General features: G+C 41.6%; 1 protein-coding gene across 1 annotated transcript in view; it reads left to right on the plus strand.

The window, feature by feature from the left end:
• Positions 1 to 26,003, plus strand: part of lmbrd1 (LMBR1 domain containing 1) — a 203,421-nt gene that overhangs the window by 152,781 nt on the left and 24,637 nt on the right. The window contains exon 16 of the mRNA XM_036583441.1: positions 3,699 to 3,777. Coding sequence (XP_036439334.1) covers positions 3,699 to 3,777 — 79 coding nt within the window. The remainder of the gene's footprint in view (positions 1 to 3,698; positions 3,778 to 26,003) is intronic.

Consider the following 26,003-nt stretch of genomic DNA (forward strand, 5'->3'; position numbering starts at 1 on the left):
GAGTCTTTCAGAAGTAAAGATGAGGAGGGGTTCACCACTCTGTGAAAGACTGCACCATCAAATAGAGCAACAATTCAAGAATAACGTTTCTCAACATAAAATACCAAAGAACTTCTGCTTTTCATCATCTACGGTACAGAATATCATTAAAAGACTCAGAGAGTCTGGAGAAATCTCTGTGTGTAAGGGACGAGGCCAAAAACCAGTACTGGCTGGCCGTGATCTTTGGGCCCTCAGGCAGCACTGCATTAAAAACAGACATGATTCTGTAGTGGAAATCACTGCATGGGCTCAGAAACACTTCTGAAAACCACTGTCTGTGGAAACAGTTCATCGCTGCATCCACAAATGCAAGTTAAAACTCTAAAACACAAAGAAGAAACCAAATATAAACAGGGTCCAGAAACACCGCCGACTTCTCTGGGCCTGAGCTCATTTAAAATGGACTGAGGCAAAGTGGAAAAGTGTCCTCTTTTTTTAGAATATAGAAATAAAAAGAAGAAGGGGAAAAATGAAACTCATTTGTAGTTCATTGTACATTCATTGTAATCATGTTAATAAACAGAAATAGTCTTTGTAATATATTTTGTAAAATTAAAATAATATATAGCCTCAATATTACTAATTAGGAAAGTCCTACTTTGCATTGTAACTTTGGTACCAACGATGCTCTAAAAATTCAGAATCGCCACCTAAAGTCAACTGAATATAAACCAAACAACACACATCGATTTATAATATTAAATTAATTAATAATAATGTTCTGATGTTTGAATTTTGGGACCAGTGAACATCACCAAATGATTCCCAGTTAATCTACCATGGAAGATCAATTAGATCCTCAACCGACTGATTTTATTTAAACATGTAGAGAGAGGACTGCTTAATTCTGTTTGAAGGTTTGGTTGATAATCAATACCGTCAAAAAAAATAGTTTTGTTTCCATTTTCCTCAGACGGACGCGTCACACTCGACTGCTCTCGAGAACAATTTCCGAGTCCACTTTCAGACCGAGACGAGACCGAGTCCAAATGATGAGATCATTAATGTACCCTCTCGAGTCTGGAGTCGAGTACCGCAGCACTGCGCTGTCATCCAAATGAAAGAACATGCAGAAAAACACTGATATAATAAAGCACAAAATACTGACCTACATAAAGGAAAAACACACAGATGTTAATCCCACAAACGTTTGAGCACTTTTCTACACCTAACTTTAATTTTTTAATTTAATTTTTAACTTTAAGTTAATTACTGGATTATTTTGCCTTCAGTTAATAATCCTGATCATTTCTGTCGGTTGTTGTATCTTTTCTAATGGATTTTATATGGAAAAAAAAGATAACTAGCTTGGAAAGTAATGAATAAACAAGGCACTAATTACACTGACGATGTCTCAAGGCTGCTTTTGAGCACCATATACAGCTGTAGGCAAAGGTTTTGGCACCCCCGGCCAAACAACGTATTTTTGTCGATTTATGAAGTGCATTATTAGTGAAGTGCATTAGTATTAATACACAGTTACTTTATATTTGATTAACTTCAGAAATAGAAACCCCCCTAAGGCTGAGTGTGTGTGCGAGAGAGAGAGAGAGATAGTAGCTCTTCAGGTCTCTGGGATTATGTCACTACCTGAACCTGCGGAGTCAATCCGCTCTGCTGCAACAGGAAGGGATTACGACTGTCATCTTCAGAGGCTACATGAGTGTGTGTGTGTGTGTGTGTGTGTGTGTGTGTGTGTGTGTGTGTGTGTGTGTGTTTGCGTGTGTAAGCATTAAATCTCACTTGTAAACCTTACAAACTCTGTTGACCTCATCCTCCCACTTACTGACTACATCACTGTCATTATTCCGACCAGACGGGTTTTTTTTTCCTATCAGTTTCATTCCCTGGACTTTGTTCTCAGACAAATTATGTCACCAGCCGGACCCTGCTAGCCCAGCTAAAAGACAATTTGTTCCAAGTCAAGCACGCTGTCGGTGGTCTGGTCAGGAGACTGGTTGCCTGGGGCTGTTGGGGGGAACAGAGAAGAAAGAATATGATTAGTTTATGGCAGCAACTAGCCTCCCCCTGTGTCCAGTAAACAGCCCAGCATGCACCTTAAGTTGACCAATTAGCATCATCTGTCTAAAAGAGCCCCTACACACTAACAGCCATGCTCTTCTAGAGAGTTCAGAGAACATCGTGTCTCGGAGGCAGTAGGAGGAGCGTTTACTGATGAGAAGATACTTATGATATCAGTCATATATGGATGATTCTACCGAACTGATTCAAAGTCAGAGCTGAAACTCATTTGGGACTTTTCCTTTTGTTTTGAGTGACGCTGGCCCAGGGCTCGGCAACGTGCGGCTCTTTCACTGTCCTGTTTCGGCTCCACAGCTGAATTAGATTAGTAGGTAAAAATAAAATAATCCTCCTTTACAGTAAAATAAAGCTCTGCTGATCGTTCAACACAGTTTAACAATAAATGGTCTTAAACTCTGGAGTTAATGTAGAACTGCTAATTCACCCTTTAACCCTGAAGATCAGCACAAACAACAGTCTCGCCTGGCTAGTAGTTAACGAAAAGGCAAAGAGTGAGATTTAAGACGAACATCGATAATTTAGAGACGAATGGACTGATTTGTGTTTATAATCACTCCAGCTGGTTTCCTGATATGTTTAATCTGCAACGAGAAACTGACAAACACTAAAAAGTCATGGAGCTGAAGTCAGTTTCTCATTCACCAGCTTCTTGTTTGAATTATCCCGTTCCACCTTAAATATCGCAGCAGTTACATTCTGGCACCTCAGGCACCATTTAAGGTGGAACGGGAAAATTTGAACAAGAAGCTGGCGAATGAGAAGCGACTTCAGCCTCGTAAAAAGTCAAACGTTGAGAGACATTTTTACAAGAAACTGTTCTACTTTTGAGGAAAAGTTTCCTGCTGGAGATGCGAGAAAAGGAGCTGTAGCTGAGCTAAATCTTAAAGCAGAGCAGAGTAAGTCTGTGTTTGCGTTTTCAAGATGGTAAAATGGACATAAAATGTTGTGGCTCCCAAAGTAGTTTGATTTGTTGTTGAAAGGACAGAATTGCTTTTCTTAACATTTAGGTTGCCAAACCCTGCCCTTTACCTTAATTATGTTTATTTTAATAAAATTACCCAAACTTTACCAAAAGTGACTGTTTCAGTGACCAGCAAACACAGCTTTGAACAGCTGTTCACACAGAAAATCATCATATTTTACATTAAAACACTAAAAAGTGCTGAACTGCAGAAAATATGACGATTCTTAATGTTCCACACTGATTTTCAGACTTTGGGACACCTTTACTTCAAAACAGTGGGATCTAACTGCTCACCATGTGGCCATGAGGGACAGGGATGCAGCATCACTTCCTGCTCTAAAATGCAGGGGCGTTGCTAAAATAGGGCTCCGCCCATAAAATAAAAGTTTTTGTTTTGGTAGTGACAAAAACATGGAGCAGCATTTTTTGAATAACATTTTTTTTTTTTACTTCACTTCAGGGGTCAGGGTTTGGGACAGACTCCTTCCAACAGAACGTACCTTATAAACGATGATGTACACATTTAACTTATCACTGTCTCTATTAAAGCCTTGGGTTTAAGTAGATCAGAACAATCTTTATAAATATGTAAGATTAAATACTTTGTTGTTTTTTTCCACAACAGTGGTGTTTTCTGTTCTCTCCATAGACCCCACTGTCAGTGGATCCCTCACCAGGAAATCAGACTGCTGCAACCACCAAGATTTGTGACGCAGATGCTCCAGAAGGTAGGACAGTTTCTGTCTGCTCATATGTTCTACCTTGTAGTCTTGAGGAAATGAGGAGAAGTGCCACCCAGTAATGTCTTCCGGTTTTGTCTGACGCTAGGGGGCACTCCTGAGCAAGTCCAGAATGTGTGGGTTCCTGTAAAGCTTCTGTGCATAACTGTCCTTTGTAAATGCTGGATGACTTCTGTGCAGAAAATATCACTCATGTTCTCAACACAGAACAGCGTAAAGTATTTTTTGACGGCTTTTGAACTCCAGTTATGTGATTTTCAAACAGAGCCTCATGTGTGTTTATGATGTTAGCAAGAGCGAATTGCTTTACTCAGCCAGTGAGCTGATCAGCTTGCCAACCAATCAGCGCTCAGAAGCAGTAATGGTAACCAATCAGCAGTAATGTTGGCATCTTTCTACCACAAACCTGTTTGTTGTAGAAAAATAAAAATACACAGGTAAGCTTTACTTAATTTTTAATTGAATATAGTTTTCTACTTTCCAAAATTAAAGGATGGATCTGAGTGACAGATCTCAGACAGGGCAGCCATAAGACCTAATCCCAGTATCTTTTTGCCAGCAAAATATTGTTTATAGTAGGCCTGCTAACTGCTAGTTTAGCTGCCTGGCTAAGCACTGCTGCACACATCAGTCATACTACTTTTGTCAGTCACACCAGTGAACTATACTGCTGTCGTGTGTAATTATCAGGCATAATTAACGTTACTTTTGTGTTTGTACTGTTTATGGTTTGTGAGTTAGCGAGCTTGCTAACAGCACCAAAATGAAGGATTTCTTTCATTGCCAGTCTTCTGGTCTAGCTTGGTCTTGTCTATTTTGCAAGGCGACAAAACCTGCTAATGTCTAGTGTAATTGCGACTTTGCTGTAGAGCAGCGGTTCTCAAGCTGGGTGCCACAGTGGGGGTACTAAAGTGGCCGCAGAACAAGCTAAAAAAAAAAAAACATAATAAAAATAAGTTTTAATTTTATAATTTTATTACTTCTGCTTCAGCCGCATCTAAAAATATGGCGCTTGGTTAAAAATAGTGATGCTACTAAAATGAAAATTCACTGCCAAACCTCTCCCACTAATAAGACATGGTCCTCGTTTGTTAAGTGAAAGTAGTAATTGTGGGTGGGGGGCACAAAGGGGGTCTCGACACTAAAAAGGTTTGAGAACGGCTGCTCTCGAGAGCGAATAATTTTGCAGGTAGCACTTCATCGGTGCTCATCATGACTCTATTTCATCATATGTTCAAACTGAAGGAGACAGAGTAGGCGGAGTATTTAGGAGTGGGCGGGGCTTCTGCGGTAGTGTCGTTCTAGCCCTGTTGGCATCACCCACCCTCATCCATTATTTACACGACAAATTAATATCAAGGCCAGGCGTTTACTTATGCATTAGCGAGGCTCTTGCTTTCTCAGCATCAACACTTATTACAGAGAGGCGGCCAAGCAAACACAAACCCAAATGTACGTCAGTTGTCCTGATCCTGATGAGCTCTGTTTTGATTATTTATTCATTCAGTGGAAAACCATGGAGGAGCAGGGCCTGGAGGACAGCAGGCGTACAGAGAGTGCAGGGGAAAGCCTCGTACATGAGCAGAGAGCACTGAGAGAGAGAGAGATGTAGTGAGGGACTGAAAGGGAGCAGGAGAGCAGCACAACTGGACAGCCACTGGGTCACATTCGTTCTGCCCAGCGGGCACAGTCTGACACTCCTGGCCCAGGAGTGTGAGAGACAGCTGGAGCTGGAAGCCTGTCAGAGGTTACTTGAACATGTCTGAACCCAGAATTGGGCTAGGAAGCGAACGAGGTGTTTGCGGATGCCTGTGTGTTTATGACACAAACATAGGTTTCAATCATAAAGTGATAGAAAAACTCGTTAACTGTAAATTTACAGCCGTTAAACTGTTACAATGACGGCGAAGTGACAGAAGAATACAGTACATAATATTTACATTTAAACCTTTTTTATTTGCAATGTTTGCATTTTATTGACAAATTCTTGCACAAATAGAGCCATGTTATCAAAACATCACTTAACAGTAATGCAAAAAAAAGACATGACAAAGATTCTAAATGCAGTTGATCACAAGATTCTAGTCTTGAAAACTCTGACAGTTTCATAATGGTTTAAATAAATGTAACATATAAACATATACGTATTTAACGAGTAGAATTTTTAGTTTCAGTGGAAAATCGTTCATAAGAAAACTGTAATATTTCTTGTGGAGTCCCACAAGGTTCAGTCTTAGGGCCTTTGCTTTTCTCTCTCTACATGGTGCCTCTAGGCAACATCATCAGGACAACAATATCAGTTTTCATAGCTTTGTTAATGACACGCAATTATACATTTAAAATAAGCGGTGAGCAATATGGTGACATTTTATCGTCATGATAAATTCTGTCACGATATGCTTTACTTAGCATATCATGGAGATCATAAGTGCTTAATGAATACTGACTCACTGCATGTTTCATTACAAAGTGAGCATAATTAGTCCTGTTTAGCTTGATTTAGTGCAGTGCAATAATGTTTTTATTCAAAAAATCATTGTAGTTGTAGGTTTACTATTGTTGTAGTGTTTTTATGTGACTCTATGGGTTCTATATTTTTCAGCTCCATCTTATTAAATCTCAGAAAAACTGAATATTGTGATGCATATCGTGTATCGTAAAAATGTCTTGAAGTATCGTGATGTAATATTTTTGCCGTATCGCCCACCTCTATTTCCATTTCTTCTAAAAAATGAAGACTGGGCTTAATACATGTTAAAAATAATCATGATTAATGTAGGAAATATCAATACTCGGCCATCTTCGTATGGATACCAGATTTAAACCTGAAATATCCAATACTATTTAATTTTTTTCTCCCATGCCTTCTTGCTAGTTTCTGTAATCTTATTTCAGTAGTGTGTACTCTTTACAAAGCTGGGCACGCTTTCTTATTGTTTTAATGACCTTATTAATTGTTAAGATAACTGTCAGATTGCTCAATTACTAATGTAATCAACAGTGACAGCCCTAATTAGCTTTGACGTTTAATAGCCATGGATAACAAAGACCCCTATCTCTCGGATTCCTAGTCTTCAGGTGGACATTTGGAGCCAATGGCTTTCTGCTCTACGGGGAATATTAGGTTTTGAAATGGTGACATTATAATAAATGTTATTGCATGCAGATTTTACTGTAAATTGGCAGATAATTAGTTTTAAATAGTCCCTGTTGAATATTTGATAATGTAAAGGTTAATCCAGATGACTTGTCGGTGGAGAGCCCATGCCTCCTGGACATGCATTCATTATGAATGGGAATTTAAGACTGCACATAACGCCAGGCTCCAAGGAGAAGGGCTGTATTAATTAAAATGTTGGAAATAAGCGTCGGTAACCAGCAAAAGCATAATTACTAACTATAAGGTTAATTGCTACCATACATTTGCAGTTAATTGCAGATATATCTACTGTTTTCTCATAGTGTTTGGAGTGGGCAGTGAGTCATGAGCTATTTTAATTAGATGATGAGACCGAGGCGCGAGTCAGGTTGAGCGAGGCTGCTGCATAAACACTGCAAGTTGAGGAGTCAGAAAACACCAGTTACAACTTGGGCTGGGTTGTGTAGCTCTGAATTCATATTCATAAGTTATTTAATGTTATGATATCTTTATTTGTTGGTGTAATTGAACAGGAATGCTACCTAGATTGATCTGATTTCAAATCATCATTACAGATCAATGCAGTAAACTGTAAATGATTTAAATGAGCATAAAGTTTATTATGTAATTGTACAAGGTCTCAGTATGAACCTCCTCCAGCTGTACAGACAACATCAACGCCATAGTCAAACTCATCCCATACTGGATTGAGCATGTCAGGTGTCGCTGCACTCACAGCTCTTTCAGTGTGATTTCGGAGATCATCCAGTGTTATGGAACCAACGCCGAACGCTCTGAGCTGTTGGAGCTTCACTGCCCACGAAAATCACACTGCACAGTTATGACGGATTCACTCTTATTGAAGTGGAGAACACAGAACGCTTTCTGCTCAGGGGTCTCATCTCCTCTCAGACTGAAGGGAGCCAGTCAGAAACGCTATGACCCCCTCTTTCAATTGGATTGTGATTGGTTCCTAGGCGCCTCATGGTTGTAAAAATATGGTGCTTTGAAATCGGATGAATCTTTTTGAATTACCCTGTAGTTTATTGTCATAGTTTCAAGACCATTCAGGGTCCAGCCCATGCAGTCCATATTTGGTGAATAAGCTGTAAAAACAGCTTAAATTCATTACTTTATTAGGAACATCGTTCTAAAACTGCTCCTAGAACAGCCAGAATTCTTCATGGCATGAATTCAATAAGGTGCTGTTAACATTCTTTGGAGATTCTGGTCCATTTTTTCATGATTGCATCATGTAATCACTGCAGATTTATCAGCTACACGTTCATCCTGTGAATTTGCTTCTCTACCACATACCAGAGTGCCCAGATCTGGTGACTGGAAGAGCAACTGAAGTACACAGAACTCGCTGTTGTGCTCATGGAACCAGTTTGAGATGCCTTGTGCATTGTGACGAGGTGCAACTCTGTGGCATTCAAGAGACGTTCGATTGGTATTGGGTGGCCAGTGTGTTCCACACTTTACATCCTCACCACCAGCTTGATCTGTTGACCAAGACAAGCTGGGTCCATACATTCATGCTGTTAATGCTTAATTCAAGACCAAGTGCTTTAAAGATTCCTGTTCTTGGCTGTTGTGAGTGGAGCCTGCAGTGCTCTTCTGCTGTTGTAACCTATCCGCCTCATCCCTGTTTAATAGACCCTTTTCAGGAAAAACAGTACAGCAGCAGTGGCGTTTACAACTATACGAATATACACTAGTCCTCCTTTCTAATGAGTGCGTTTACATGCACTCAATAATCTGATCGTAATCGGATATCTGATTTCTTAGATGGAGTAAGGTCTAGAAATCTGATTAAGAAATCGGATAAAGAGGCTGGATTTTAGCTCAGTTATCAGATTTCTCAGTGCAAGTAAACTCTTACTCTGATTTCTTTCGGATTTCTAGCTGCGTCACCGTAAGACACAGCAAAACACTTCTAGACGATGTATGTTCATATTTTCAGGTTAAGTGGTGCAAAAAAAAAAAAAGCAGCGTGAAGTTTGAGCTTTGTGTTACGTTCACGTCACGTCTTCTTCTATGAGTTTATTGGCTGGTTGTACAGCAGAAATCTGATTACTGTCTGACTCATGTAGACCCAGAGTTTCCCCATTATCTGATTACTCAAGAGCATGTAAACGCATTGATAGGATTACAGACAAAGTCTGATTTTCTACAGTTATCGCAGTATTAAGTGTAAACACACTCAGTGTCTGATGTAGAGGACTCTTATTCATAGTCCTTTCTAGGGTATTTTTCTATGAAAGCTGTCACTTGTTTGGTGAGAAAGTCTTCATTTCTAGATGTAGATCTAGATGTTGCAGTTTCCTCCAGCATTACTTGCATGGCTGTGAAGTTTAAGGATGCTGTGAAGTCCCAGGTTTCCAGCCAGGTTGGCTAAAGTTAGCCGTGTAATGATCAGTAGAACATAGTCGGTGTTGTGCAGGTTGGAAGTGAACAGTTATGTCTCATTGCCTTTTGGTCGTATTAAGCAATTCAACTACATTTTTCTGTTTAATGTTAATATTAACATTGTTTTGTATGGAATCCAGTGTTGTAAATGACCAGGTCAGTGTTCCTATGTAAGCTAACAGACGTTACAATGTTTACTTACATCAGTGTTTGGGCAGTAATAACGTTTACTGTGAAAAAGCGGCAAAATATACTGATCAGCGCTGATTATCTCCACACAGAAGCCTTGTGGCAAATCCACACAGTTTACTGGCTCCTCTACATTGCATTAACTAAGGAGGCACCACCAGGCGTAATTTTATTTAAAGGTAATGTCTTTTCTCTCCCGTTCACAGACAGCTTTACCTCCTTTAAATCTGTACCACTTGCTCATCTCTGAAAATTTGTTCCACCAAATGAACATCTTTCTTGAAAATTAAGTCAACAGCTTAAAGGGGAAAAAAAAACCCTGCATTATAATTAAGTGGTTAAGATGTAAACAGAGTGGTTTGGTGTGAAACGCTCTGTTCTAGAGAAACTTACTGAGTCAGAACTGTTCACAGTGGTGGTGATAGGAACCAGACGTCCACCTCTAAAAGCTCCCTCACAGAAAGTTCCTACATGAAATGGTTATGAATTCACTGCCAGGTTATGGTTATGAATTCACTGCCTGATGACTGAGACACTTTTATGACAGTTTTATGGTAGTTTTGAGGTTTTGCAGGGCGCTGTGAGGCAAAATAGTCCCCAAAGAAAACTTATTATTCCAGATTTTCCACTATTTTCCATCATCAACATTCCATATAAACTCAGAAGACTCGTGTAGGTTCACTGGTGGTTCTGGATAGTAAATAAAATGTCTATATCTGTGTTGTAGTCATGGTGACCCCTGGTTCCTATCACCACCACTGTAAAGACATCCAAGTTTGTAAGTTTTGCTAGAACAGAGCATTTCACATCAGACCACTCTGAATGACTTTGTTTATCTCAGAAACGTTCTGCTTTAATAGAGACGTAAAATAAGCACGATCTTAACATCTGATTCATCATAAAGGATGGTCCACTCTAAGGAGTGAAGAGTGGTTGAAAAAAGGTTGCGTACAAATACAAAGACTGCTTTTGGTACCTACATGTCAAAAGTGGACCTCAGGAGATAAAATAAAGTACAAGAAAAAATATCAGACACAGGCCCTCTTTAAACAACATGTTTGCTGCATTGTACAGTCGGCTGAACGTCCTGCTGATATAAAATGTTATGGTGTCCATACTCTAGCCTTTTAGCCCGTGTGCCGGTTTTATAGTGATTCCACCACAAAGCAGGAAAAGCTTTTATCGCATGGCCTCTTCACAACGTATTGGTCATATCAGTGTCAAAAGCCAGTATTGCTTTTTACTGTCTAAGCTCACTTTTCATGTTTTTTTCAGAGGTAGCTACTACGTAGGCCGCGTGTGTGTAATCCCACCAGCACGCCACATCTCTCCTTTAAAGTCCTTATGAGGAGATGTGCCTTTTGATTTGTGATATTGCAGTATGCCTGGACCATAATGCTGTCCTCTATCCAGCGGAGGGCACTCCGATATAGCAGTGCAGTCTCATTGGAGGACATTAGAGTAATAATCAGAGCAGGCTGTTGGTGTGCAGTTGGATCAGCGAGCGAAGGAGACGCAGCCAGTCTTTAATGTCCTGAAGGCAGATATTTCATCAGCTATAGACTTTCCTCAAATGCACTTTTCCACATTTAAAACGTATTTCAGTCTCGCTTACGTTTGTGCCCTAAAACTCTGACAGAAATTCAAAACATTGATTCTTTTGTTATTTTTATACTGTATGTCTGAGCCAGGCTATTAAAAGCCCACGGAATGTAGTGATGGAGCCTCATTCCTTTAACGCTGCAGGTCTGCTCTTCACCTTCAGTGTTGTGATTGTAATTATCACTGGATTTCTTTTGATGTGTAAATGACATCTAAATCATGGCTTTTTTGTTTGTCACAAAGAACCATTTTAATCAGAAAATGCAGAGGAATGTACACTGTATGGCCAAAACTATGTGGACACCAGATCATCACACCTATATGAGCTTGTTAGATGTATTTTAGAGTGTGTCTGTGGGAATTTGTGTCCATTCAGTCAAAAGAGCATTTGTGAGGTCAGACACTGATGTTGGACGAGAGGGTCTGGCTCACAGTCTCCGTTCTATTTCATCCCAAAGGTGTTCAGTGGGGTTGAGGTCAGGGCTCTGTGCAGGCCACTGGAGTTCCTCCACACCAAACTGGTCACTCCATGTCTTTATGGAGCTGCTTTGTGCACAGGGGCTCAGTCATGCTGGAACAGGAAAGGCTCTTCCCCAAACTGCTGACACAAAGCTGGAAGCAGATAACTGTGTAAAATGTCTTTGTGCTGCAGCATCAACATCACCCTTCACTGGAACTGAGAGCCCAAACCCTGAACAACAGCCCAGCCCATCATCCCTCCTCCACCAAACTTTACTGTTGACACTGTATTCTGGGAGGTCGCGTTCTCCTGGCTATTATCAAACCCAGACTCGTTCATCAGACTGCCAGATAGTGCAGTTTGATTCATCACTCCAGAGAACACGTTTCCACTGCTGAGTCCAGTGGCGGTGAATTTTACACCACTCCAGCCGACGCTTGGCATTGAGCATAGTGATCTTAGGCTTGTGTGCAGCTGCTCAGACTTGGAAACCCATTTCATGAAGCTCCTGATCAACAGTTCTTCAGGACTCGACATCCAGCTCCGTGAGTTTGCGTGGTCTACAGTTTTGTGGCAGATTTCACAAACTGACTTGGGGCAAAAGGTAGCATGACAGTGCCACGTTTAAAGTCCCTGAGCTCTTCAGCGTATGTGACAGGTAGGATCAGCTCTTTAGTTCTTTTTGCATGTATTCACGATGCTTTTCTCTCATGTCATCCTGAAACAGTACAGCATAATTACGGTGGGCTCTTGGTGAATGCTGGAAGCCTGACTGAGGCCCAGTCTTGCACAGTGGAGGACGCCTCAGTTGGGTACAAGTCTCAGCGGGTCATCAGAAATCGATCCGTCTCCAGTCCCCTCGCACTTGCCAACCATCACGGCCTCCCAATCTGTTTCCTCAGAGCTTTATTTGGCCCTTTTCCCCAATCTGCAGTGCCTGCACTCTGTCTTCGCCACCCGCCGGCAGCAAAACGCCTCGCTTTAACACACAAGCACAGGTTGTGTGCTATTTATTTGTCAGGACGGTCCCTCTCAATAAGCGCAACGTTTGGTCAACATTTGTCCTCGTTATTGTGATGGCGCTAGGCCTATTAGTGTCTTCTTTTTGACTCCCAATTGGCGTGCGTACGTGCCCTCCTAATGCACACCCTGTCAGGCATCATTGCTGTTTTGATCTGTGTGAACACATTCATTTACACGGTTTGCGCCGCGGCGACAATAGGACCGCCTCACCGTAGCTTCACAAATCATCTGTTTAATATCCCGCTTTCTCCAGATGGCATTTCACAACAAATATTGGAGCGTTCCTGTGGTTGCCTCCTCTATGAAGGCACTTCTCGCCAAGCTCATTTTCGGAGCGCTGTCATTATTGTGCTGTGCCCTCCGTGGTTGGAGTCATACTTGCAGAAAGAAGGGGGGATGCTGCTATCTCCTGAATGGCTGTTCAGAGCATTGCAGCAGGGTCTAATGGCACAGCTTTGTTCTGCTTAATAGGACCTGACTAATGGGTCACTCTCCACCGTTGGCCACAAGGGGAGCCAATTTTAGATCCTTAATGTTGCTGTGCGTTGGCCCGTGTTGAAAGAACGTCGAGAAAGCACTGAAAACAGAGCTGTGATACCTGTTGGCAGTTTAAAGGGGTAGTCTGCCCACAAACGCTAATGTTGCTAATAATCGTTGGAAGGCGGCAGACGCCAATTAGCGTTATGCAGATTTGCTCATGTTAACTGCGGCTGGCTAGCTTTAATTCAGGGTTGGGGGGGGGGTGTTCCTTTGGGAGTTAGGTCTGCCTCTTTTTGCTTGTTGACAGGAAAGAAGCTAGACTGAAGAGAATTCCACCAAACTTTCAGCGCTGAGATGTAAACAGAGTCATTCAGAGTGGATGTGAAACGGTTCACTAACTCAGATTAATTTACAGTGGTGGTGATGGGAACCGGGGGTAATTCACTCACATCCCCGGACGTCCTTCCATGTGCAGTTCACACCGGCAGCAACTTTTCGTCTCTTGTCGCCCAAATTGCTGATTGGTCATCACCTGTGGGCGTTTCTGAACTCGAGCAGACCATTGGTTGCCATGGTTTCACTGACGCCAAGCCCAAATCAGAGACGTTCCCGCTAAAATTAACAATCCTGGTGAGGAATCGCTAGTGTGCTTATTTTTATTGAATCCCTGTGTCTGTGCAGTCAGAGTGTGAGGAAAACAGTATTTGGTCTTTTTACTGTCTGTTTGTGGCGAACGCACCGCCGCCGTTATTCTACCTGTAGTAGGAACAATTATCTAGAACCCAAAATGGAGAGTACCGCTTCACAGTGGCGGAGATAGAGCGCGTACTACGCTGCTCAATGATCAATTCCTGTTGGTAATCGTCACATCGCTTCGCTCCTTATTTGCATGAAGTTAAATTCCACTCAACTTTGTCGCATTGCCAACGTTCGTGCCGCCGCCTGTCGCCGGAAATCGTTTGTTCTCGTTAAATAAGAATGACCTCTGGGCGCTTTGTCGCGTCGGGTCGCTGCCGATGTGACTGCAGGGTTAAAGGGGTGGAAGAGGTGGCCAGTGTCTCCTAAAATCTGATTGGCCACCAAAAATCTCTGCCTCTTTGAGGTGCGGAAACAAACTGAATCACCTCCACAGTTAGAGGCTGAGATTTAACACTGGAACTCAAACAGATTCAGCGGTTAACTAAACATTATTATTACTTTAGATTAAACATTATTAGGCTGCTTTGGGACTCACAGCTAGCCTATCTCTCTACATACACTTTGAACCTCAACCTGCATGTATTTGAGGACGCGCCAGCGTCTGTTGACTTATGGTGAAAACACACCGTTCACTAAAACAGTGCACAACTACCGCAGACAAATACAAACTCCACTCTAAAACAAGTTATTATGAAGTTTAAAAGGTTTTTTATTGTTATTATTATTTTTAACAGCTACAATCCTGAAATCAGGGGCTGCCGCAGCCCCCTCGGCACTCCCACTTCCCGCGACCCTTGTCTGGTCAGTCCCGCTGTGCCGTTAAGGGTAGAGTTGTTGAGTTGTTGTGAGTTGTTTTGCTATCGGTGGGATAACTCTCCAAGCTCACTCCAGCTGGCTGACAACCAAACCCCCCTCCCAAAACAGTCACCCATTAATATCTAAAGAAGACTGGCCACACAAAACTCCATGCCACCGTTTTGCCACGCCTGGTAAAATCTTCTGGATCTGCTTGACCGAGTTCTCCTCAAATTCTTTTTCGAACATCAGATTTATCCTCTCAGAGAAGGGGTCCGAAGCATTAGGGGTCCGAAGCACAACTCGCGTTAGAAAATGCTCCTCCACATGTTGTGTGCAATTACACATTTCCACCAGAGAGGTCTCCAAATCCCCATGTGTGAAATGAGGAAGTGATGAGCACAAATCAAGCAGCACAGTTTCAAGCAAAAACAACAGGTTTTAGGAATAAGATCATCTGCAGCGGTGTCTGGACTTACAGCCTGTCGAGTATTGATCCTTGAGAGAACCGTCCCACCTGCTGTGAGCTGCATACAGTAAAGCTGTATTTCCTCACCATTTATATAAGAAACTGAAGCGATGTATATAAGGTACAGTGAAGACTGTACCTCACCTCCAGTTCCGAACGTCTTGTAGTGAAGGCCGCATTTTGTAAACTGTTTCAGAAAAAAGTACAGGCACAACAACTTTGTTGGGACCAGATCTTAGACGTGCATGTTCATCTGATAAACTGCTGTTAATGAATCAATCCTATGAAATGACAATCACAAATTTGTACCTTTTGTCCTTAAAAGTTGCAGGTATCGCCAGCGATAACAAAAGCATGCAGTAGGTTGACATTAACTGCTCATAACTTACTTATATATCACTGCTGTGGGACGAAAACCTCGCATCTCCACTTTTTGACATAATGTGAAAATGCCTGTTACCCTTTACATTGTATGTAAATTTCATGATGAATGGACTAAAAGAAACGACCCAAAATGACTTCTGGTTCCACTGACTTACATTAAAAGTAAAGTAGGATTTTCCTTCTCCTGTAAAGTTACTGTTTTGGAGATACGAGGTTTTCTTACTACAACAGCGACAAGTATAACTCTGAGAAAAGTGCAGACTGTAAACTTTCAGTTGATACTGCTTTCATGTTTGTAAGTGTAAGAGTGAATGTCTGATATACAGAATGTGAGCTGAATCTGTTTGCAAGGCATCATGCAAGGAATGACGCCATTATATTGTTCCATTTAACTGTACCGCAAAATTACAGTGATAACTCTTGAATCAGCCCAAAATTTTATCTTTTGTTATTTTTCCCTAATTAAACGCAGCAAATAAACAGTAACTGTGCAATAAAACAATCAGAAGTGAGTTCTCTGTAGAGGATGTGTTCGACCAGGTGTGCTCAAACTCTTCCATACGACTGAACATGTAGTTTATACGAAAGTGCGTGATGTCCGATGGGTTTCTCCAGACTGCCACATATGGGAGGCCATGTTATTGTAATAGAGTACAAATCTCTTTTTGCTTTAATGTACATGCTCTTTTCTTTATTATCCCTCAAGGCTGCAATCCTACCCAGCCACACCCACCGGTAAAACGCCACTTCTCATTGGCTGTGAAGTACTGCTGAGGTATTGAGCTGCCCAGCGACTGAGTTAATCAAGACCACTGAAAGATTAATACACATAATTATGTCTGGTAAACCAATAAAACCTCACTAGGTCCCTTTCTCCATTAAGACACACAGCCGAACAGCGCACATGTGGAGAAGTGGTGGCATGGCGGCCTATAAAAGGCAACACATTTCTCCTGATTAAATCATTAATCGATTAAGAGCGTTCGCCATTGAGAGCTTTCTCCGGTTCTCTGTGGGCTCTGCTCTTTTCGCATTAACTGACAGCTGCACGTCTAATCATTTTGACCACAGTGCACTTAAGGACACCCTCGACTCGCTCCCTCTCGTCCATCGCCGCGCTCGCGGCAGCATTCGAGCAGCTTGAAGACCGAAAAATAGAACACAAGTTCCTTTTCTGCTTTGTCCCCATCCATTTTTCAGTTTGCACAGCATCGTTTTCATGTCGCAGTAACCGTTTTTATTTATTTACTGAATCTATAAACATGGCAAAATGTTCAAAGCGCAGCTTACAAACCAATATGGCATGTCGAGAAAAAGAAAGTGCGCGCTTCACCATCTGCCTTGGTTAATGAACAAAGTCATCTCATTTTCGCTTTTTAATTTTTTTTTCTAAGCCAGGCACAAGAGTACAGCTATAGAGAAGGGAACGCATAAGGGAAAAAAAGTGGTCGTCTTTTATTTCTGTCTGTTTTCTTTTTTTTCTTCAAACGAGCCCCTGCCAGGTTTTTCCTCTTTCTCTGCGCATGGGCCCTGGCCTCCTCGCACATTTTCGGGAGCTGCTCTGCCTTGCGTAATGGCTCGTTGCACAACCAAGCGTGAGTAGGAGGAAGTGTCAAGCAGGGAGAACACATGCGACAGGGAGCCGGCCTGAGCGAGTTCTCTACCTTCCAGGGCCTGAGGCCTCGCCCCGACGAGGGGGAGGGGGTACAGAGGCAAGCCGAAAGCCCCCTCCTCGGGTTTAAAACCAGAGAGTCGTGCTGAGAGAAAGACAGAAAACAAGAGAAAAAGAGTAGAGATTTAATGCCTCAGAAGGCACAGTTGGCACCGGCACTAACAACTGCTAGATCTGTCCTCCACGCTCCTCCAGAACTGCTTCAGCAGTACTTTTAATTAGGACCTGGCCGCTTTGAAAGATCTCTGATTTGATACCAGTTTTAAGGAGCTAGAAATTCTGATAAACCATAATTATGGATGCATTGATTCAGGAATTGTGGACTGCTGCCGGTTTATCATTTGCATTCACTGAAAGCCCATATGTGGACACCTGACCATCACACCTGTATGAGCTTGTTGGCCATTTCATTCCAAAACCCTGGACATTTATATGGAGTTGTGCCCCTTTTTTACGGCTCTTACAGTCTCCACTTTTCTGGGAGGGCTTTGACGATTATTTTGGGGTGGGTCTGTGGGAATTTGTGCCCATATAACTGCACATATAACTGTCCGGAGGGCGGAGCTTCGGTCAATAGCTCTTATTTTTCTTTTCAAGTCTCTTTATAGAAAACACAACAGTTTAGGTTCAGTGCTTTTTCATTTTTTGTTGTTGGTTATGTTAAAGGAGAACCGATTTTTCAAAATATCTGCATAATTGAGTGTCTGAGATGTAAACAGAGTGGTTTGGTGTGAAATGGTTCAGATGTCTTTACAATGGTGGTGATAGGAACCAGGGGTCGCCATGACTACAACACAAATATAGACATTTTATTTACTATCCAGAACCACCAGTGAACCTACACGAGTCTTCTGAGTTTATATGGAATATTGATGATGGAAAATAGTGGAAAATCTGAAATAATAAAGTTTTCTTTGGGGACTATTTTGCCTCACAGCGCCCTGCATGTTATGTATCCTTCCACCATGAATGGACTTCAAGGCTGAAATCTTCTCTAAACTATCATAAAACAGTGTCTCAGTTATCAGGCAGTGAATTCATAACCATTTCATGTAGTAACTTTCTGTGAGGGAGCTTTTAGAGGTGGACGTCTGGTTCCTATCACCACCACTGTGAACAGTTCTGACTGTAAGTTTCTCTAGAACATTACTTTCTCTGAATGACTCTATTTACATCTTAACCACTTAATTATGCAGAAATTATGAAAAATTTATGGAATTCCTCTTTAAGGTCTTTGAGGCTCCTGATGCCTCTAAGCTGGTTGAGTACTTGTTTTCAGTATTCAAGTATTTCAGGTATTTGTTTCCTTTTTAAACGGCCATTGAAGTCTGTCTTTTGCAGCATCTACTCCTGACTGACCTGTGAAGAAATGTGTCGAATACATAATTGAACATATTTATTTTACACTGAGAGACACTTAGCTTAAGTGGAAATGCCAAGTGTTCTTATCCAAGGAATGTTCCAGGTATCTGTCGTGTTCTGACGAGGTGATTATGATTTTTCTAACAGTGGCTGGAGGCAGAACTGCTTTCTCCTCTGTGCTCCTGTATTTATTTTACATTCTCTGTTGCAGCTTCCAGTTAATGATTTTACGTCTGTGTTCATCCGAGACTAGATAGAGGCACTGTATCTGGAGGATCAAGTGTAGTTGCCATGGCTACCCTCCACCAAGTCGATGCTCCAATGTGCTCTGCAGCTGCAAATTAAAATGGAACTTACGACGCTCGTCTCCCGTGACTCTCACATGTGCCATGTGCAAATGTTCTGATCCTGTCAGGTTGATTTCCAGCTTTCTTGTAAAGGCTGAATATGGAGTGAAGTCATATACCTGAACGAGGGAGGTCTATTTTTCGCCCATAGGCTTGTAATGTTCATGATCGAATCATGTGACCTCTCGCTCAATTCCTTTAAAGAGGCCATCTCATACATCTCTCTTTATTATTCTTCCCTCAGGTCCTCTTATGGCGTTTATATGGGTTTGTGTATCAAAAGCAGTCGTAATTCATTTTTACATGAGCATCTTCCCGTCTCTCTTTATCCTGGTCTGTTTTTTACTGTACCTTTAAGGCTTTAGACTAAAATCCTTTTGCTCTGAGTGACTCTGTCTTAATTATGATTATTTTATTAAAACTAATGATTGAACATTCCATTCTGTCACTACCAAAACAGTCCTAACTCTACACACACTTTACCAAATGTTTCAGTAGTGTCTGTTTCAGTAGTCTGTGTCAGTAGTGTCTGTTTCAGTAGTGACTGTTTCAGTAGTCAGTGTTTCAGTAGTGTCTGTTTCAGTAGTCTGTGTCAGTAGTGTCTGTTTCAGTAGTGACTGTTTCAGTAGTCAGTGTTTCAGTAGTGTCTGTTTCAGTAGTGTCTGTTTCAGTAGTGTCTTTCAGTAGTGTCTGTTTCAGTAGTGTCTGTTTCAGTAGTGACTGTTTCAGTAGTGTCTTTCAGTAGTGTCTGTTTCAGTAGTGACTGTTTCAGTAGTGACTGTTTCAGTAATGTCTGTTTCAGTAATGTCTGTTTCAGTAGTGACTGTTTCAGTAGCGTCTGTTTCAGTAATGTCTGTTTCAGTAGTGACTGTTTCAGTAGCGTCTGTTTCAGTAATGTCTGTTTCAGTAGTGTCTGTTTCAGTAGTGACTGTTTCAGTAGTGTCTGTTTCAGTAGTGACTGTTTCAGTAGTGACTGTTTCAGTAGCGTCTGTTTCAGTAATGTCTGTTTCAGTAGTGACTGTTTCAGTAGCGTCTGTTTCAGTAACGTCTGTTTCAGTAATGTCTGTTTCAGTAATGTCTGTTTTAGTAGTGACTGTTTCAGTAGTGACTGTCAGTAGTGTCTGTTTCAGTAGTGTCTGTTTCAGCAGTGACTCTTTCAGAAGTGACTGTTTCAGTAGTGACTGTTTCTGTAGTGACTGTTTCAGTAGTGTCTGTTTCAGTAGCGACTGTTTCAGTAGCGACTGTTTCAGTAGCGTCTGTTTCAGTAATGTCTGTTTCAGTAGTGACTGTGTCAGTAGTGTCTGTTTCAGTAGCGTCTGTTTCAGTAGCGTCTGTTTCAGTAGTGACTGTCAGTAGTGTCTGTTTCAGTAGTGTCTGTTTCAGTAGTGCCTGTTTCAGTAGTGTCTGTTTCAGTAGTGACTGTGTCAGTAGCGTCTGTTTCAGTAGCATCTGTTTCAGTAGTGACTGTGTCAGTAGCGTCTGTTTCAGTAGCATCTGTTTCAGTAGTGACTGTGTCAGTAGTGTCTGTTTCAGTAGCGTCTGTTTCAGTAGCGTCTGTTTCAGTAGTGACTGTCAGTAGTGTCTGTTTCAGTAGTGTCTGTTTCAGTAGTGCCTGTTTCAGTAGTGTCTGTTTCAGTAGTGACTGTCAGTAGCGTCTGTTTCAGTAGCATCTGTTTCAGTAGTGACTGTGTCAGTAGCGTCTGTTTGAGTAGTGACTGTGTCAGTAAAACTGAGCAGCAGAGCCAACCAGGATCTCCATTTCAGCTGGGAGGCCCTTTCAGGCCTGCTGTGATTGGTGTGAACCGTCGAACCTTTCCTTTAGTTCAGTTTTGACGTGCGAAACTCCACCCGAATTCAGATCCGCACCAAACGACTGAACCGCGCTAATTCACGAAGGAATTTCAGTGTACATTTTCACTGTACTGTCTGCAAAACCTGCTGCTTTAACATTTCACTCTTTACAGATCAGACGTTCGGCAGGGATGCAAGCGCTCGTTCCGGCACTGTGAGCTGCTGTAAATAGAAAGACTAGAAGAATAGAAGTAGAATAGAATAGAAGAATAGAAAGCAATAAAATAGTGAGATGCCTTTAATTACGCTTTGTGGAGCAAATATGTGGCCAAAATTTTGTTATGTTTTTTGGAAACAGAATGTTTTGCCCCACTACTTTTGGAGGTGTGATGCCACCCCTGATCTAACTGCTCACCATGTGGCCATGAGGGGCAAAATGCCTTCAGACTAAAACAAATGATGTCTGGTTTTGCACATAAAACCACACAAACGTTGTCAGTGGACCTCAGGGGGAAAATACAAGAAATATGGAGGTTATGGTTAAGAAATTCCAACATTCATGTAACTATTTCAGAGTTTCTACCTCTCACAAATAGTGCTGGTTTCACTAGCAGTCTTAGACTTTTATACAAATTTTAATTTTTTGTGACATCACAAAAAACGATTCATTCAAAACAAGCTGTTGTTGCAGCTTAGGTTCCTCATGGAGTGCATGAACAGAGTGAATGGAGTCTTTTGTGGGAAGAGTGTTTGCACTGCCTCATGTTACCTCATTTAATTATATTGTTTCACAAAAAAAGCGAGTCAAATTTGTTTTCCCGTGATTTGGTCCCTTTCACACAGTTCCCTGTCTGATGAAACACATTTGCCTGTTTTTCGAATGCAGTGAGACATCAGTTCGTCTCAGTTCCTTTTCCTGCAGGAGGTTTCAATTCTGAAGCGTCTCGCAGCGAAAGCCCAGCCTGGCAGTCATAATTCAGGCACCAACAGGTCGGATTAAATAAAACATTTATGTGTCTGAAAAAGCAATTTGGGAGAATTCTCATGTGACCTTGCTCGCACACCGTCGGTGAGGTTTCCACAGGCTGTGTGAGACAGAAGTGAGTGAGTCTGCTTGCGTGTGAGTATATATGCTGTGTGTGGGCATGAGTTAGAGGTCAGTGCAGTGACTGACCGGATGGCAAGTGAGAAGAAGGACGGCCAGCCTGTCTGTAAGCAGGTGTGGACCGGCGCGCTCCTCATTACCTCCTATTGAGTCATTATAACTCCATCACTCCCTCCGTCTCTCAGCAGCTCAGGCCTGATTCACCTCACCTGCTCTGCTCCTCTCAGTGTAGAGCTGCACTGTGTAGGTTTGAGGGATTTGGAGACCTCTGTGGTGGAAATGTGCAACTGCAGGCAAAGTGCGCAAGAACATTTTGTAAAGTGGGTTGTGCTTCGGACCCCTTCGCCTTAAAGGGGACCTGTTAAGCTCATTTTCGATGTTCACTGGGTCTCTGCCAAAAATATGGTTCTTCAATGGTTCTTTAGTGAAGATAGTGGTTCTTTACAGAACCATAAACACTCAAAGAACCATTTGCTTGCTTAAAGGGTTCTTTGTATGGTGAAGTTGCTCTTCTGACTGATGGAGAATGTTGTAAATGGTTCTATATAGAAACTTTTTGAAAAGGGTTCTATGTAGTACTAAAAAGGTTCTTCTATTGTTAAGATGTCAACAGCAGTATGGTTTTTGTTGCTATATAGAACCACATACAACACCTTTTCCTTCAATCTGAAGAACCATTTCACCATGCAGAGAACCATTTACGCATGCAAATGATTCTTTGAGTGTTCAAGGTTCTATACAGCAGCAATGTTTTTAATAAAGAACCCTTGAAGAACCATGGTGACCGCAGTGCTGGCGAAAATAAGAGAGCCTTTGCAGTGCACACCCTTAAAAACGATGGTTTTTCAAGGGTTCTTTAGTAAAGACCGTAGTTCTGTATAGAGCCACACACACTCAAAGAACTATTTGCATGCTTAAGGGTTCTCTGCATGATGGTTCTTCAGATTGATGGAGAATGTGTTGTATATAGTTATATATAGAACCTTTTTAAAAAGGGTTCTGTATTGCACCAAAAAGGCTTCTTCTATTGCTATGATGTCAAACTTGTAGCGATAGCAGAACGGTTATTGTTGCTGTATAGAACCACAGATAACACAGTTTCCTTCAATCTGAAGAACCATTTCACCATGCAGAGAACTACACATTTAAAAAGATGGTTCTTTAGTACAGAAAATTGTTCTATACAGAACCATGAGCACTCAAAGAACCCTTTGCACGATTAAATGGTTCTTTGCATGGTGAAATGGCATTGCATGGTATATGGTTCTATGTACCACCAAAAGCGTTCTTCTGTTGAACCCTCTATACAAGCTTGACATCATAACAATAGACAAAGCCTTTTTGGTCCTATAGAACCGTATACAACACATTCTCCATCAGTCTGGAGAACGATTTCACCATGCAGAGAACCCTTTAAGCATGCAAATGGTTCTTTGGGTGTTCAGGGTTCTATACAGAACAACTGTCTTTACTAAAGAAACCTGAATAACCACCTTTTTTAAGAGTGCACACTGCTGCTGATAAACTGGTCATCACCCATTTTTGCCAGCACCACGGTCACCATGGCGACGTTTGCGTGGCTCCATGCCGTCGTCGGTCGCGCACCGCTGTGAGATGCAGAACAGTTTGCAGTGGCATTAAGCACACAGTTGTGGTTCTGCCAGGTTCCCTCTGCACTGAGGTGTAATCTTACCCTGTTAGCATCCCACATTAACATCGCACTGGCTGTCATTGTTTTCAGCTGGTCTGAAACAAAAGCTCATGGAAATGCTAATTGCTGTACATAACGAGCTTATGTAAATGCACCCTCTCTTTGAACAACTGGAGGCCCACGTTAAGTGCTACTTTAAAAAAACACCAGAAGAATTCCAGCTCACAGACCCAGGGCTAATAGATTTATTGTAATGCTGAATAAATTAAGTATCTAACTGTTTCCTAGCAACTATCAGTCACAGCGAGCAGAGCTGTAGTGGAAGACGCAGCAGATGTTTTTTTGTAATCACGCTCGTGGCTTCAAAGGCGACAGGTATTCGCCCAGTTTTTTTTCTTCAGCAGGTGCCATATATCAATTTTAACCGTGTCAGTGTTGGGAGGATTTGCCCTTCCAAACGAGCTGTGAGGCTAAACCTCTGCTCTCTTTGGACTCGGCGAGAGATGATGTCTGGACTGTCCTGTCCTTTCACAGCACTCTGTTTCACGGCACCTTCTCCCGAGGCGAGCCCTCGTTTGTCTCTCTGCACCGCAGGGGGGTGGGGGGGGTGGGGGGGGTTCTGACAGCGATGCAGCAGCGTGATGTGGGTGGATTTTGTTCTCTTCATGTTCGTATCGCTGCCTGATTTTGGTTTGAGTAGAACTCAGACTCACTGTATTAGAATAGTCCACTATCATCCACTATAGTCCACTATCATCCACTATAGTCCACTATAGTCCACTATAGTCCACTATACTTCACTATAGTTCACTATAGATCATCTACAGATGATCAAACTGTTAAACTATCTGTTGAAACTCAAGTTGATTCTGAACAGTGGTGGGGTTAGGATTGGGATTTGGACCAGGGTTAGGGCTAGGACCAGGGTGAAGGCTGGGTTTAGGTTTTGGGTTGAGGTTCAGGTAAGGTTAGGATTTGGACCAGGCTTAGTGCTAGGACCAGGGTGAAGGTTGGGTTTAGGTTTTGGGTTGAGGTTAGGGTTAGGATTTGGACCAGAGTGAGGATTGGGTTTAGGTTTTGAGTTGAGGTTAAGGCTAGGGTTAGGATTTGGACCAGAGTGAGGGTTGGGTTTAAGATTAGGATTGAGGTTAAGGTTAGGGTTAGGATTTGGACCAGAGTGAGGATTGGGTTTAGGTTTTGAGTTGAGGTTAAGGCTAGGGTTAGGATTTGGACCAGAGTGAGGGTTGGGTTTAGGTTTTGAGTTGAGGTTAAGGTTAGGATTTGGACCAGGGTTAGGGCTAGGACCAGGGTGAGGGTGGGCTTAGGTTTTGGGTTGAGGTTAGGGTTAGGATTTGGACCAGGTTTAAGATTGGGTTTAAGATTAGGATTGAGGTTAAGGTTAGGGTTAGGATTTGGACCAGAGTGAGGATTGGGTTTAGGTTTTGAGTTGAGGTTAGGGTTAGGATTTGGACCAGGTTTAGGGTTGGGTTTAAGATTAGGATTGAGGTTAAGGTTAGGATTAGGATTTGGACCAGGGTGGGGGTTTAGGTTTAGACTTAGAGCCAGGTTTAGAGTTAAAGAAAATTATGATCAATTTAACAGATATTTAGTTGAATGTAACCTAAAGGTAATTAAGTATCTACAAAGCATCCAAAGTGGACTATCCAAATAAAGTATCACCTAGAACTCTTTTTGTCTGTGGAAGTGAAGGCTGGACAAATATAAAATCCTGATATTTTCTGCTGTCCAATCACTGAATGGTGTCATGCTGTTAATAATAATTAAATCATAATCCTAAAAATATTAGTACTTAAAGAAAATGTTTAATTACAAAGTGAACATTATAATGTCTGTTTAATTGGATTTAGTGCAGCAGAGTTTTTAAAATAATGAACAAAAATTAAACTTAGTTGTTGGTTTGTATTATTATCATTATATATTCTAAATGTGGCACTACATGTTTTACTTTGTTTCAACATATTACATCGTTAGAAAAACTAAATATCGTAATGCTATCATGTATTGTGACCATGTCTTAAAGTATCATCGCTCATCTCAACTCCAAGTGAAGTTTCATCCAGAAAAGAGAGCCTATTTCATGTTACAAAGCACCAATCTGTTGATGTAAATGTGGAAACTGTGCTCTCTGTTCAGTTTACAAGAATTATCTAAGCTGTTCATGTTTAATGGCGAATTCCACCAATTTTCAGAACATCTTCACAACTCAGTGGTTATGACGTAAACAAAGTGGCGCTGTTTCATTTGATTCATTATTTTTCAGGATTAGTCATCCTGATGCAACTGCACTGAATCATTTGCACTGGTCAAAAATGATTTTTAAACTACTTTTACTACTTTCTACTTTTTAAAAATGCTTTAAACTCATTATAATAACTCTTAAAGATGTCTGACTCACTGAATCAAATCATTGAATCATAACCCTGTTTAGTGTATCAAAATGAATCGTTCACAATTCACCAAAATCAAATCGAAAGCCAATAAATCACGACTCACACCTCTTAAACAGAGTCATTCAGAGTGGTTTGTTGTGAAATGCTCCATTCTGGACAAACGAGCTGAGTCAGAGCTGCGGAGAACCAAACGTCTGGAGCACTTAATGCCTTAATCACAGGA

The sequence above is a fragment of the Colossoma macropomum genome, unplaced genomic scaffold (genome assembly GCF_904425465.1).
Source record: "Colossoma macropomum unplaced genomic scaffold, Colossoma_macropomum, whole genome shotgun sequence".
Lineage (NCBI taxonomy): Eukaryota > Metazoa > Chordata > Actinopteri > Characiformes > Serrasalmidae > Colossoma > Colossoma macropomum.